General features: G+C 44.5%; 1 protein-coding gene across 1 annotated transcript in view; it reads right to left on the bottom strand.

The window, feature by feature from the left end:
• The window catches only part of LOC141141188 (ribonuclease H1-like), a 42,358-nt gene extending 30,486 nt beyond the window's left edge, over nucleotides 1–11,872 (bottom strand). The window contains exons 1-6 of the mRNA XM_073628883.1: nucleotides 11,765–11,872; nucleotides 11,650–11,723; nucleotides 9,141–9,253; nucleotides 8,664–8,763; nucleotides 6,697–6,751; nucleotides 6,347–6,431 (exon numbers count right to left, since the gene is read on the bottom strand). Of these exons, the coding sequence (XP_073484984.1) occupies nucleotides 6,347–6,431; nucleotides 6,697–6,751; nucleotides 8,664–8,763; nucleotides 9,141–9,253; nucleotides 11,650–11,723; nucleotides 11,765–11,872 (535 nt within the window). The remainder of the gene's footprint in view (nucleotides 1–6,346; nucleotides 6,432–6,696; nucleotides 6,752–8,663; nucleotides 8,764–9,140; nucleotides 9,254–11,649; nucleotides 11,724–11,764) is intronic.
• Nucleotides 11,873–14,655: the final 2,783 nt, after the last annotated feature.

The raw sequence follows: 14,655 nt of genomic DNA, 5'->3' as shown, positions 1-14,655 counted from the left end.
TTTTTTTTTAAATGGAAAATGTCGTTTTTGTTCAGTTTTATAAAATGGAAGTAAACGGGACAAAATAAAAAATGGATGTTAACTGATGACAACTGAATCCCATTTTTCTTAGCAAAAACATGTCTGAACAATGGTCATATGAAAGGGGCCTTAACCACTTGCCGACCAGCCGCCGCAGTTGCCACAGCTGGGCGACACAATGTTATATTACGTTGCTTCGCCCTATGGCCACTAGGGGAGCGCCCGATGCTCACCGCCCCCCCCCCCCCAAGCCAATGAGAGTGCCCGGCAGTCATGATCACCACTGACACACGGAGAACCGGGGTCTGTGGGTGTAAACCGTTTCCGGTTTGGAGGGGAGAAGTGACAGATCGTCTGTTCATACAGAGTATGAACAGCGATCTAGCTCTTCCCCTACACAGTCCCATCCCCCTTCCGTTAGAAACACCAACAGGGAACAATTAACCCCTTGATCGCCCCCTAGTGTTAACCCCTTCACTGCCAGTGAAATTTTTATAGCACTGACCGCTGTATTAATGCCAATAGTCCCAAAAATGTGTCAAAAATGTCCGATATGTCCGCCATGTTGCAGACCCGATAAAAATGGCAGATTTCCATTACTAGCAAAAAAAAAAAATAAAAAAAAATAAAAATGCCATAAAACTATCCCCCCATTTTGTAGATGCTATAACTTTTGCGCAAAGCAATCAATATATGCTTATTGCGAAGAAGTAAAAAAAAAAAAAAAAAAAAAAAAGCTTTTTTCTCAAAATTGTCGCTTTTGTTAATAGCGCAAAAAATAAAAACCGCAGAGGTGATCAAAAACCACCAAAAGAAAGCTTTATTTGGGGGGGCTCCATTTCCACTAGTATGACTTATGTGACTTGTGTCCAGTCTTATGACAAGTCACAGCCCATTGATTTCAATGGTACCCGTTCCCATCTATGCAACTCTGAAAATCAGCAACTTTGAAAAGGTACCTGCACTACTTTGATGCAACTGATCCAAAGAGTATAAAGCTGGATCAAAGCTGCACTCAGTCGCATCAAAGTCACGCTTTAAATTTACTCTAGCCTTAGGCTAGATTTCCACTAATGTGACTCCAAAATTGTGTGATTTAGAATGCAACTTTACACTCTGGATCAAAGTCGCATCAAAGTAGTGCAGGCACCTTTTCAAAGTTGCTGATTTTCAAAGTTGCATAAATGGGAACAATTACCATTAAAATCAATGAGCTGTGACTTGTGATGTGACCAAAGGCGCATGAAAAGTTGCAATAGTGGAAACGTAACCTTAAACTCATTACTCACATGTAACGAGCAATAGAAAATCTGTATCCTTCCAAACTTTCAAAAATGTTTCTTTGTACCTCATTTCTTCCCCAGCTCCCTCCACCATTCACAGCAGCTGGGCATGTGCCACACCATGGACAGTGCCATGCAGAAACCAATGTGGTTGTACACTGTAGAAAATCTTCAGCATGTTGCACTGTAATATAACAAAACATATTTCCAAAGCCTGCCCTCCCTCTCAGGAGAAGCTGCTGGACAAAATGAGGCTATGAAGACAGGAGGGGGATCATATTCTGTGAAGTATAGGAAGGATGGGGGAGGGCAGGTCTAGACATGCCTATCTAATGGCCCATACACACAATCTGAATATCGTACGACCTTTTTCGCTTAATAGTAGCACGTAGAAATTGAATAGGTAAAGTCACAAAAATTCTCATACGACAGAAGAAAAAAAAAAAAAATCAGAAGTGATGTCATGTGTTGTAATATTATTTGTATTGTATTTTCGGACAACTATACTGACTAAATGAAAATCGTACGATGAAAATTTGTGCTTGTCCAATTGAACAATCACGGCCTGAAAATCATGCGATTCTTCCTCGGACGACAGTTTTCATACGATATTCGGATCATGTGTACAGGCCTTTTCGGGAAGTGATAACGACCTTTTCAGGAAGTGATACAGCCTAGCAAATTCAGATAAGGCTTCATGTACACGGGACGCTTTTACAACCTCTCCTGAACGATTTAACTTAACACATAGGGACCCATGTTTAAAAAAAAAAAAAATCTCTTCAAAATAGCCAAAAGAGAAAATGCCTGTAAACGAAATGTAGCTAAATGCGAGTTACCGAGTTTAGCGCTTGAAATGCCTCTAAACTCTGCTTCTGAACCCTTTTTTTCGTTTCAAAAAACAAAAAAAAAAAAAAAAAAAAAAGCCTCTAAACTCAACTGCCTAGAAACTATTGTAAATGACCCTTTGTACATTGACAGAAGTTAAGAGGAGAGTTCAGGAGCAGTTGAAAAAAAAAATGCCCAACTGCTCCTAAAAGTCCATTTACCAGCAGCAGTGTACATGAGGCCTAAGAGATAGAGTTGTTGGTGAACTGGAAGAAGCCGATTAGCTGTCTTATCCATGGCTAAGATAGGCAATCAGCTAGCCAGAAAATGAATAATATCAAAGATAATATTTAAAGTGATTGTAAAGGTTTATTTTTTAAAAACATGCCATACTTGCCTCCACTGTGCAGCTCGTTTTGCACAGTGGCCCTAATCATCGTCTTCTGGAGTCCCTCGCGGCTCTCCCAAGGGGGTTACCTTGCAGGCGCGCTCCCAAGTCCAGCATTTGCGTCCATAGACTCGAATGCCAGACTCAGGCCCCGCCACCCGCGTCATTGGATTTGATTGAAAGCCAATGGATAGATTGATAGCAGCGCAGCCAATCAAGAGTCGGGACCCCGTGGAGAGGGACAGCGTGTCCCTGCCGAGATGAAGGGGCTCAGGTAAGGAAAATGGGGGGGGGGGGGGGGTTGGTGACTGCCAGGTGTTTTTTAACCAAACACGAGGGTTTACAACCCCTTTAACATACTATTAAATCAAAAAAATAATTTGACTGGATTTCCACTTTAACTCCTTCAGATCCACACTATAGCCGAATGACAGCTACAGTGCGGATCTGCTTTGCCGGGAGGGCATCAATAGACATCCTCCCCTTTGCAAGCTGGCCGCGCCTCCCTGCAGGTTGCGCGATGTGATCACCTGAGTCAGACTCGGGTGATCACAGATCGGAGTAAGGGGTCGATCCCGACCCCTTACGACGTGATCAGCTGTCAAGCCAATGACAGGTTATCACGTGATGTAAACCGAATCGGAAATAGTTTTTTCTTCACGCTGACCACATGAGGAGAAAAAAAAGCCGATCCCCAGCTCCTGTTGAAGGGACATCAGTCCTGAGCAGGGAGAGGCGAAGCTGCCTCATATGTGCCCACCAATCAGTGTCCACAAGTTCAGAGCCACCCACCAGTGATGCAGCCTATCGGTGCCCACCAGTGCAGCCTCATTAGCGCAAATCAGATAAAAATTTAATTTGGGTACAGTGTTGTATGACCGTGCAATTGTCATTCAAAGAGTGACAGCGCTAAAAGCTGAAAATTGGTCTGGGCAGGAAGGGGGGGGGGGGGGGGTTGGTGCCCAGTAAGCAAGTGGTTAAAGTGGAGTTCCACCCACTTTTACAACTCTTCAGCATCCCTCACTAAACTGTGCACTGTAAACGAATTGGATATTTTAAAAAATTTCTCAGCACCTACTGTATTCATTTTTCACTTCCTCCTCCCTGGCCATGGCCCATCGCATCATTTCCTGTTTGCAATGCCTTCAGGGAAGGGGCGGCAACTTCCTCTGACACTGCCGTTGCTGTGGAAACCTGACCTGAAACCTATTACACTGCTTGTGCTGCACTGAGCATGTGCGAGATCTGCAAGGATGAGATCCAGGAAGAAATAGTCTGGCTTCAAATGCCTACACTTAAGATGGCCACGGCCTGCTGTAAGTTTATAAAATAACAAACTACTGCTATAAACTAACAAAACAGACCTTAGTTTACAGACTAACTTTACTAGAATACATTAAGCTTGTGTATTATAGGGGTATTTTTATTTAAAAAGTATAATTTTGGCCGGACCACCACTTTAAGGATAGTGCATACTAGAGGTGCTTTACTGGTCTAACAAATCGATTATCGTGTCAATTTGATTCCATGATGCATCACAATTACTGCCCATGGTTTATCAAAAAATCCGATCAGTCAGCAGAACTACATGCAGGGACACTCCCTGCATGTAGCAAAGTCTGAACACAGAAAGTATTTTTTTAATAAAAATAGTAAATAAAAGCTACATTCGCACCTGAGCATTTTCAGCTCGTAAAACACCTGAAAAATGCCCAAGCAAAATCCCATTCATTTCAATGGCACCTGTTCACATCTGAGCGTTTTGTCACCCGAGGCAAAACGCCCTAAGCTCAAAAATAAAAAAAACGAACATGAGCTTCTTTGAGGCAGATTACAGGCGTTTTTATGCCTTTAACATCAGTGACCTGAACATAATAGCGGCAAATCACACGACTTTGAAACACTCAAGTGAATGCTGCCTAAATGGCACAGCCCCCTTTACATTTCATAGCCCCCCTGCCAGCATACTCTAAAATGAAAAAAGTAAAAATTACTGCCAGCCCCCTGTTTCAGGGATCCATCCTACACTAAGTGTTAATGTAAACAGATGCCTGTAAATACCCCATCTCAGCTCTTTTATGACTGGTCATGTGACCTCCGGCCGCAGGCCATGGGTGGGGAGGAGAGCAGCCGGAGGTCATGTGACCAGCCATAATATAAACAGATGCCTGTAAATACCTTAACACTTACAGTGTAGGATGAATCCATGAAAAAGGGTCTGGCAGTGATTTTGTTTAAACTTTAGAGTATACTGGCAGGGCTGTCCCAGCAGAGGCAGGAGGCGCTGGAATTACATCATTCGTGCAATCGTGATGCAGCATGGTTCAAGGCTGCATCGTAAGATTCTTTTCATCACCCCTGGTGCATACCACACCAATTAGACAGGACAGTATATCTGGGGGTAACAGCTGTGGAGTGAGACTACTGAATGAGAGAAATCACATCCAGATGTGTCCTTGGGTTTGCCTTCCTGGCATTATGGTGCCAAGAACACCCCTTTTAACGCAAACTACACTTATACCTCTGGAGCAGAACAGAGAACCAGACCAGTGGGCTTTGAGCCTCTACAGGCAGATTGCCCCAGTATCCAAGACTAATGTCCTGAGTGAACATCCAACTGCCTCAACCAAAGGAGCAGAGGAAGACTCAGATGAGGACGATCCTAAAAACAATAGGTACCCCAGGTTCCAGGAGCAGTTTGTCTAAGGGAAACAAGTAAACAACCCCAGAACCACAAAGGGAGTATGGGCGAATGTCACCCATGGCAGTGGGATTATCTGTGTGTCTTAGGCTGGCCATAGATACAATTTTCTATCCTTCCACCATGGGTGGAAGTAAAGAATATCACTGTATTCCCAACATAGTCCTTGATGGTAGGGGAATGCCTCCCGCTGTGCTATTGTATTCTGCCAATGGGGGGCACAGCGAGCATTCCCATCCAGCAGAATATATTGGTTACTGCAAGTGGCTATAGTTGCTAGCAGTAAAGTATGCAGAAAAAGCTGACATGCTAATTGTACCAAAGTTGATCAGTTGAACAACTTGATACAATCAGCCTGCCCATACATGGGCCGGTCCCTGATGAACCAGCCAAGATTCAAACCATCTATGGCTGGCTTTACCAAAAGACATGGTATTCTGCTCCCTGCATCTTTCTCGAAAACTCTATAGCCTCTTCAAATTAAAGTGGTTGTAAACTGTTACACTTGTACCTACAGGTAAGCCTATAAGGAGGATTACCTGTAGTTACTGTAATTATCTATAGGTACTGCAAATACCTCCTAAACTTGCAGTTTAAGAAATATTCACTATCTGCGCTGCTGCCATTGACACATGTGCACTGAAGGGCCCAATCATGCTGTTTCTTCAGTACCTGTGCCGTGACTGGACACCCATGCATAGGAGTGACGCCATTGCGGCTCCAGTCAGAGCGCCGGAGTCCACAAAACCGGAACTCCGGTGAAAGATGTCGGTCGTGGGAGTGGAGTGCAGGCAGCACTGCAGGGCATCGTTCTAAGGTAAGCATTTCATAATGAGCCAGTATGTGATGCATACAAGCTCATTGTGCCTGTCTGTCTTGCGGGGTTTTTTTCCCGTAGGTTTAAAACCTCTTTAAGGTTCGCTCCAGTTATCTGCAAGATCAGTTATCTCGTGGAAATCCAATACATAACATGTCTTCTGCTCACAGTCTCACAAATTAGGTTTAGTTCCAAGATAATATTGCAATTGTTTAGACCCTCACATTCTTGTATGCGTTCTACATTTCATGTTAAAAGAGATTAGTCACTACAATGACAGCTTAACACAAGTACTTGATTTATCTCACCTTTTATAGTGAACTCACTGTCTGAACGAATATTAAGTCTGGTAATATTCTGACTCTGGGCCTGCTCTACTGCCCTGCAGGCTGCCTGGAGAGAGAAGTCCAATAACGCACATTTAGGTTAACAGTTCTAGACTATAGCAACCAAAAACATGACTGCATAAAACTATATACTAATGCAGCCTGAGAGGCAAGAAACTGAATAGTTTAAAAATGATAAATTACCTCAGTGAACTAGATAATAAGACTAAAGTCTAAACCGGAATAGCATCCTGAAAATTTTATCAGTTCAAACATAGTTTTACATGCCAAGTACTACGGCACCAGCATAAACATGGCAAAAAGGGTTCTACCTGTATTTCAGCTCTCTGATTTGTCTGTCTTCCATCCAACCTTTCAGAAACATTGCTGTAATACAAGGCAGAAAATACAATTTGACAGCACAGATCAGTAGATAAACACATTAAAGATCACTTAAAGAACAATGCGTTTATCACTGGTTACAAAGGATCCTGATCTCTAAGCAAATGCCACATTGATTAGGTCATTACTCTATCTCCTCTGTCTGCAAACTCCCTGAATTCAACTGACAACTGGATTGCAGAACCAGGCTGGCTTGTAGAGCTGACCCTCCCAACCAGGGCAGCCACTAGAAATGGTGAGGCCCCTTACACAGCTTTAGGTCTAGGCCCGCCCGAGTTTCTCCCTGCCCCCCTCCCCGGGCCTGACCACCAATATTCCCCAGGGCCTGTCCACTTGCTGTTCCATCAAATCCGCCCACTCGGCATGTTCTCTATCCCATCTCCTCCTACCACAGAAAGGGGGGGCAGTGGGGAAGGGTCACAGGAGAAGACCAGCAGAACAGGAGGGGGGGATGTCATGGGAGGAGGGGGCAGCACCACAGATTAGAGGCAGTGTCTCAGGTGGGAGAAGGTGGGACAGGTAGGGGGGGGGGCAGCAGGACAGGTAGGAGGGAATGACACACACACCTAGAGAAGCACCAGTCCTCCCAGCTGCCACATGTCCAGCAGTGCCAGGAGGGGTAGCTGAGCCTGTGTCCCATTTCCACCAGGATCGCTGGCAGCAGCTGCAAGGAGGGGGGCTTCTTCACCCTGACCTCCTCCATGGGACCCTCTGCTGGCACAACTGGCCCCACCCACTCCAGCGCACACTGGTACCTGACCGGAGCAAAGCTTGCATGCACAAAGGGGAGGTTCCTCCACCCAACCTCCATGGGTCCCTCCGAACTGTACACAAAAGGGGGGAGGGGCTCCTCCCCCTGATGCCCTCCTCCAACCTGAGGCCCTCCGACCTGGCACCTGATGTCACCCCACCTTGCACAGCGTCTGACAGCGGGCCCTGACCTGCACACATGTGGGATCCGCCCACCTCTGCATCCTGACAGCCGGTCCGCTCTGACAGCAGCTGCCTTGTGTTAAGGATAGTCCAGGTTATGGCCTGCGGTCCGGGCCCCTTACATGTGTACTGGCTGTACCCCCGATAGCGGCCCTGCTCCCAACTACCAAATAAAAACCTGCTGTGCTGGGGAATGCATGAAGCCAGCGTAAAGACAAATGCAGCCAGTTACAACTCCAGCTAGCTGTAAATACAAATCTATAGGTTTAATTTTAAACTGCAACCTTTGCTGCCAGAGTCATTTGTGTGTTTGTCCACAGGTTAAAACTCCCAAAACATTTTCTAAAAGCAGAGACCCTAGAGAATAAAATGGTGGTAGTTCCAATTTGTTTATATTACACAATATTAGTGCAACAGTTTATCAAACTATTTTTTAGCAAAACAAACAGATCAGATTGTGCCAAGTAAACAGATACCTAACATGTCAAGCTGCATTCATCCATAAAACAAACTTTAATACCCCAAATTATCTATCAGCTATGCTTTAAAATCCCTTACAGGTAATCAGTTCAAGAGTTAACCCTGAATAATGTCCCTAGAATTATTGCATTCATTCCAGCACTCAAGTTGTAGTACAACTGCATCCAATGCATGTGTTTATGTAGGCAAGTGTAATGGGGGGCTTTAAAACCATTTCCTGATAGGATAGCCCAATAAAATCTGGGGAACCCCCGTTCCACCGCCTGTAGAAGTGATGGAGTGGCTGTATAGCTGCTCGAATCTCTTCCACTAAAAAGAATCACCAGCTGAAAATTGATACCAGGATAAGGCACCATCCCAGTATAACTACTTCAACTGGAGGAAGTCATGACGTCCACCCAAGGACAAGTGGTTAAAGAGTCTAGCTACTAGACCTAAGCAACTATTTTATTCTTCATATGGTCCAAATCCAAATAAGACTTACTGTGAACTGCCATCGCCCCAGTAAACACCAACTCCAGCTCTTGCGCCATATCTACCATTGCGGGAACAGCATCCATCAGTGTAAACCACTGCTGACCTCTCTGCAAAAGGACAAATATTTGCTTAGTACAAGTGAGAACTGACAGTAAGGATTTCCCAGGTACTTTTGAATAGTACTTGCTGCTGGTATATTTTTGTGCAGAACTGTTATCTAGTGTAGCTGTACAGGTGTACACAGAAATGGTTAGTTCAGGATTAGCCTTGGTTAAGAGATTACTTTAGTACAAAGGGCAGGTTGAACGCACAGCAGGGGAACACTTGTACAGGAGTACAAATATACACAAAAGTACACTTTAACCCCTAAACACAATGCTATCATTTGTAAGGGATTCTATGGTACAATTGTTTATTTCAACTGGACACTGCATACAGCACAATGTTTTTCCCCAAACAGCCTGACAACTCAGAATAGGTGTACCGCTTTTTGGAGGGTAGTCACGCTCTTCTACAAAGTTCTGGGCTTCTTGATATGTTGAAAACTTTTTGTAACTTGCCGACGGATAGCGGTCCACTTGCTCTCTGCATTCATCCCTGGAATAAAAAAATTGCTCATTAAGAAGTCTTGTAGTTCATGTCAATGAATATATTCAAACCCATGTCTCCACGCAAGACTTGCTCCTTTCATCGCACAACCCAAGTGCTGGCCCCTACAGCCCGCCCCCAAAAAAGCCAAGCTTAAGAGCATGTTACATTTTTTATATAATTTCAATAGTGAATAGCACACATAGAAAGGTCTTCGTAAAAGAATTGAAATTACACTTCAGAAGTACAGCTTGCAGAGATCACCAATTCCCAAGGCAGGCAAACGGAGGGCCGTCTTTTTAACCCTTTTGTGAATCCTCTACAAGAGAAATCAAAGCTGAGACAATGGCTTGTTGATCCAATCAGAGCAAGATGTTGACATGGGAGAGTCAGTCTACTATTCCTTTACTGACCAGTTGTAGTTCAGCACCAGTCACCAGGGCTGCAACTAAAAAAAGTAATCTTTCAATAGGAAAAACAGCTCTCATAAGCAGTTCAGCCATGTACTTTATAGTTTTCTTAACTGCATAGAAAAAAAAAACAGCGCTAGCGCTTACGAAAAAATCTGTACCCATTTCAAAGGAGGAATCTACATACTGTTCCACAGAGGTTGTGGGCAACACTCCCGAGACAGATCCTCCTTACCACTAAAGTGGGGGCTGTCAGCCAGGGTAACACTGACACGGACTGAGGACACCCGGCCGTATTTATCCCCGCGAGACATTTAACTTGCTGGCTGTCCCAGACCAGGATTGGACTGTCATAGCCAACAGTCTGCATGTGCCACTTGGCAGGACTGGGGTGACCACATGATGAATGTCTTTGTAGGAAAAAAATCCCCCCCAAAAAAAGGCTATGGAACCACAGATCCCAGCAGGGAACAAGGTTTTTACTACTGAAACACTAGGCAGAAATAACTGCCTTGCCTATAGAAGAGGGGGGTTTATACCAGTTAGGACTGTGTATAGGCGGTGCTGTGTTCTTTTCTGCCTAGTGTCTTACTCCTTTAGGTGGCACTATAATCTTATAGGGAAGAATAGAAGAGCTGTGTTCATCAGTGAACACAAGAGTCCAGTAAAAACTTCTGTTTATCCCCCTGAGACAAATCCTTCTGTTTGTACCTTGCATGCTCCCCTGAGACACTGCAGCTTACAGTTAAGAGGGTTTCAGAGAGTTCAACACCCTCAATAACATTTGACACTGCAGTGCAAGGTGGTTCACCCTACATTGAAGTGACAAATCTGACTCGAGGGCAGTGCATCGATGTGATCACCTTTATCACATGGTGCTGCATGAGCCAGACTTCACTGGCAGGATCAACAGGTATTTGTGGGCCTTTGCAGGTTAACTAAAGGAAAACTAAGTGCAGAAGCACCAACATTCTGGAAGGTCAATTGGCTCCCATCCAAAATTTGCCCTAGTATGATATGATATTCTCCTGAGCACAGTCAAGATGGCTGCCTTACCATTTTCTCCAACAGCAAATCAAGCTAATAAAAACAAACTACAGGTTTTATTTCACTTTAATTAGTTTGGTGCAAACTAACCATTTCCATTAAGAATAGACGAGTACGCTGTCAGTGCTGTATAAGCATCACCTACATACAGTATACATCAAGGCATTCTGGAAGGAGCACAGCAACCTGCTGTGCCCAGGACAAAATAGTCGGGCTGTTCAGCCATTCACAAGAAGCCTTGTATTTTTATTAACACAAGGCTTCTTCTGTTTGGCTGAGGTAGCGTGTATGACATCTATCACCTGCCTCTCCACCTCAATCAGAGGAAGCCTTATATACAGCCAATACCGCAGCTAGTTGGGTTAAGCACACATTCTGCGGGTGCAAACTTAACACGTCAAAATTGACAGGCTTACTCGCTTGAAACTTGCTCATTAAAGTCAGTGGACCCATGCCACAACCAAGAGCCAAATGCTTGGCTCATGGTTGTGGTGCAAAATCCAAAATCCCTGCTTGACAGATAAAACACAGGCATATAGGAAGCAGCAGCATAGCCTCCTGAATGCCTGTAAACCTTTTTATGACAGCTTACTGGGAGTGGTTAACACTGCTGCTCGTGTGAAAGACACCTCAAGAGTGCTGAGAAATTGGCAGGCACATTCAAAGCTTCCTTTGGTACTGATGGCTGCCACCAGTCACTAATGTACACAGTGAAGGAGAAATACCACTAATCTCAGAAGAGGGCTAATAACACTGAAAAAGTGTTTCAAATCCTCATCTCCTGAGAGGCTCAACAAACCTGTGTGGGACCCAATCCATCATAATGCTGCGCTGATGCATGTACAATATTACTATGTTGTACTTAAAGCAGAGTTGCGCCTTAAAAAATTTTTAAAGTCAGCATCTACAAATACTGCAGCTGCTGACTTTAAAAATAAGGACACTTACATGTTCAGGGCACCTGTGATGTTCTCACCCAAAGCCGACCTGTCCCTCGGTTCCAGGTGCAGACCCCAGCATTTCTAGTAAGGGAATCCAGAAGTGAAGCCTTGCGGACACTCACCTGTCCCACGATCCAGCGATATGGGCGCACAAAGCCCTGCGCCTCTCCCGCCGGCATTCTAATGTGGGCGCCCTGCTGTGGCTTCACAGCCAGGCACACATTGCGCATGCCGTGCGCTGTGACTGGCCAGGCAACCTTCTGGGACCTGTGACACGTCCCAGAAGATTGCAGAGAGGTTGGGGGGGGGGGGGGGGGTGATCATCTTCCTGGCGCCAAGGGAGGAAGTGGGAGCTGGGTGCCTGTAAAAACAGGTTACCAGCTCCCCCCTACAAAAAATGACATGCCAAATGTGGCATGTCAGGAGGTCACATTTATACTGAGATACTGCAGTCTCCTAGATTGTTTTTTGCTAAACTGAAATTTTGCATAGAACTAAAGTGCTGCAACCACAAACCAAACGCTTGTCACCTCTCGAATAGGGATGAGCTCAGGTATGTTCAGACACAAGTCCAAACCCACTTGAGCCATCCTGCTGGAAAGCTTTTGAAGCCAACAGCCAGACACCAGAAGCATGCCCTGCTGCACTATGCCTTTTTTGCCGAATGGCGAGTTTGAATAGAACCAACGTGCTGCAACCAAAGCATTTGGAACATGAATGCAATTCACAGGAGGAGCCACCTCAACTTAACAAGCCACATTAAATTTGCAGCAGCACAAAACAGCCGTGGCATGTATACATGAGGTTTTACGCGTGTGGTAAAACTGCACCACAACCTCCTGTCCTTACCACTCTGTGTGTACAAGGGTCACAGCCTGCATTGCCCAAAAACGATTTCATAGAAACTATAAGGGTCGGTTCACTCTGAGGCAGCACGACTTAGAGCGACTGCCTCAGGCGACCCAGGACACGACTCAGCAGCGACTTGCAAAACGACTTCTGTATAGAAGTCAATGCAAGTCGCCCCAAAGTTGTACAGGAACCTTTTTCTAAGTCGGAGTGACTTGCGTTGCTCCGATTAGGAAGGTTCCATTGCAGAGAACGGGACGCTACTTCGTCCCAGTGTGAACCGAGGCTAACTAATGGCAAACCTTTTTTAGTTTTGGAAAAGGTGAAGTCAGAACCCCTGTCAAGTAGGTATTGTTGTCTGTGACCCAGTTAAGGAGATTCATCCTATTCGTTCTATTTACCATCACTTAAAATGGAGAAAAGTTAACATTTTGGGATGTGCTCAGAACAGGAATAGAGGGGAAATCTTCCAATCGGGACACTAGTTCTGGTGACACCCTGGGATTCCTTCAAATTGGAGGCATTTCCTCACTCCCTGTTTTGGCTATGGGACAGGAAGTGAAGGAACATCCCTGCAAGGGGACACAGATGGCAAAAAAAAACAAAACACACACACTTGACAGGGTTATAACATGCCCTATGGGACAGTTCACACCACATGCAGTCCGGAGTAGGTTAGATGGCTTCCAATGGCAGTTCACACCAGTGCTTGTCAGCTAAAGAAAAAAAAAAATAGCATATGCTGCATTTTTTCCCTGTACTGGAACGCAGTAAAACGCATCAAAAATGCATTGGACCCCAGTACAGTGAAAAAAATGCATCTGGAATGCATCCGAAAACACATCAAGAAAGCATGTAGAACAGATCTGGAGTGGGTTTTTTGTAGTGTGAACCAGCCCCAAGACCAGGTTCACACTGTTGGGCTGCATTTAGGCCATAGCACAGGTGTATGCATGGTTTGTGTGCGTTACACTTTTTTTTTTTTTTAGGCACAGTTCCATTGACTTCTATTAGGTCATAGGTGTGTGCAGCCTGTTGCATTAGGGTGTGCACCCCAGAACATACATACACATAAATAAGACCCCTTTCACACTGGGGCGCTTTGCTGGCGCTACAGCAATAAAAATAGCGCCTGTAAATTGCCCTGAAAGAGCCGCTCCTGTCTCTACGCCACCCCAGTGTGAAAGGGGCCTAAATGTAAAGAAACATTTGGAAATGTAAAACATGGATGGTGTCAGAGCAGTGGACGGTGTTACCATTTTATCATATTAATCCATTTCTTACAATTCTATTTTTCATGATTTTTTATTAAATTTATGAAGCCTAATGGGGTGGCTTTGGTGAAATATCAGGGGTCTGAATCGACCCCTGATGTCTCAGTTTTGAGACAGAAAGACTGAAGACCGATTCCCTAGTCACTTTCTCTGCAGCCTTGGATGCACTGGACAGTGAATGAATGGGAAGTGCCTGTGCTGGGTGGCTTCCTGTTCATTCACAAACTAAAGCATAGTAAATACAATGTGGCGGACAGCAGGGGGAATCAGCACCACACGGGGTAATATGGGTCTAGGTGTGCCACCTTATTCCTTTAAAACCAAAGGCCTATTAACAGCTTCAGCCCCGGAAGATTTTACCCCCTTCCTGACCAGAGCACTTTTTGCGATTCGGCACTGCGTCGTTTTAACTGACAATCGTGCGGTCGTGCGACGTTGCACAAACAAAACTGACAACCTTTTTTCCCCCACAAATAGAGTTTTCTTTTGGTGGTATTTGATCACCTCTGCGGTTTTTATTTTTTGCACTATAAACAAAAAAGCGTCCATTTTGAAAAAAAATGCATTATTTTTAACTTTTTGCTATAATAAATATCCCCCAAAAATATATAAAACAAACATTTTTTTTCCTCAGTTTAGGCAGATATGTATTCTACATATTTTTGGGGAGAAAAAAAATTGCAATAAGCATATATGGATTGGTTTGTGCAAAAGTTATAGCGTCTACAATATAGGGGATAGTTTTATGGCATTAATTTTTTTTTTTTTACTAGTAATGGTGGCAATCTGCGATTTTTATCGGGACTGCAACATTATGGCAGACACATTGGAAAATTTTGACACTTTTTGGGACCATTGGCAATACTACAGCGATCAATGCTATAAAAAAG

Source organism: Aquarana catesbeiana, linkage group LG04 (genome assembly GCF_042186555.1).
Source record: "Aquarana catesbeiana isolate 2022-GZ linkage group LG04, ASM4218655v1, whole genome shotgun sequence".
Taxonomy (NCBI): domain Eukaryota; kingdom Metazoa; phylum Chordata; class Amphibia; order Anura; family Ranidae; genus Aquarana; species Aquarana catesbeiana.
This window is presented reverse-complemented; position numbering and strand designations above follow the sequence as displayed.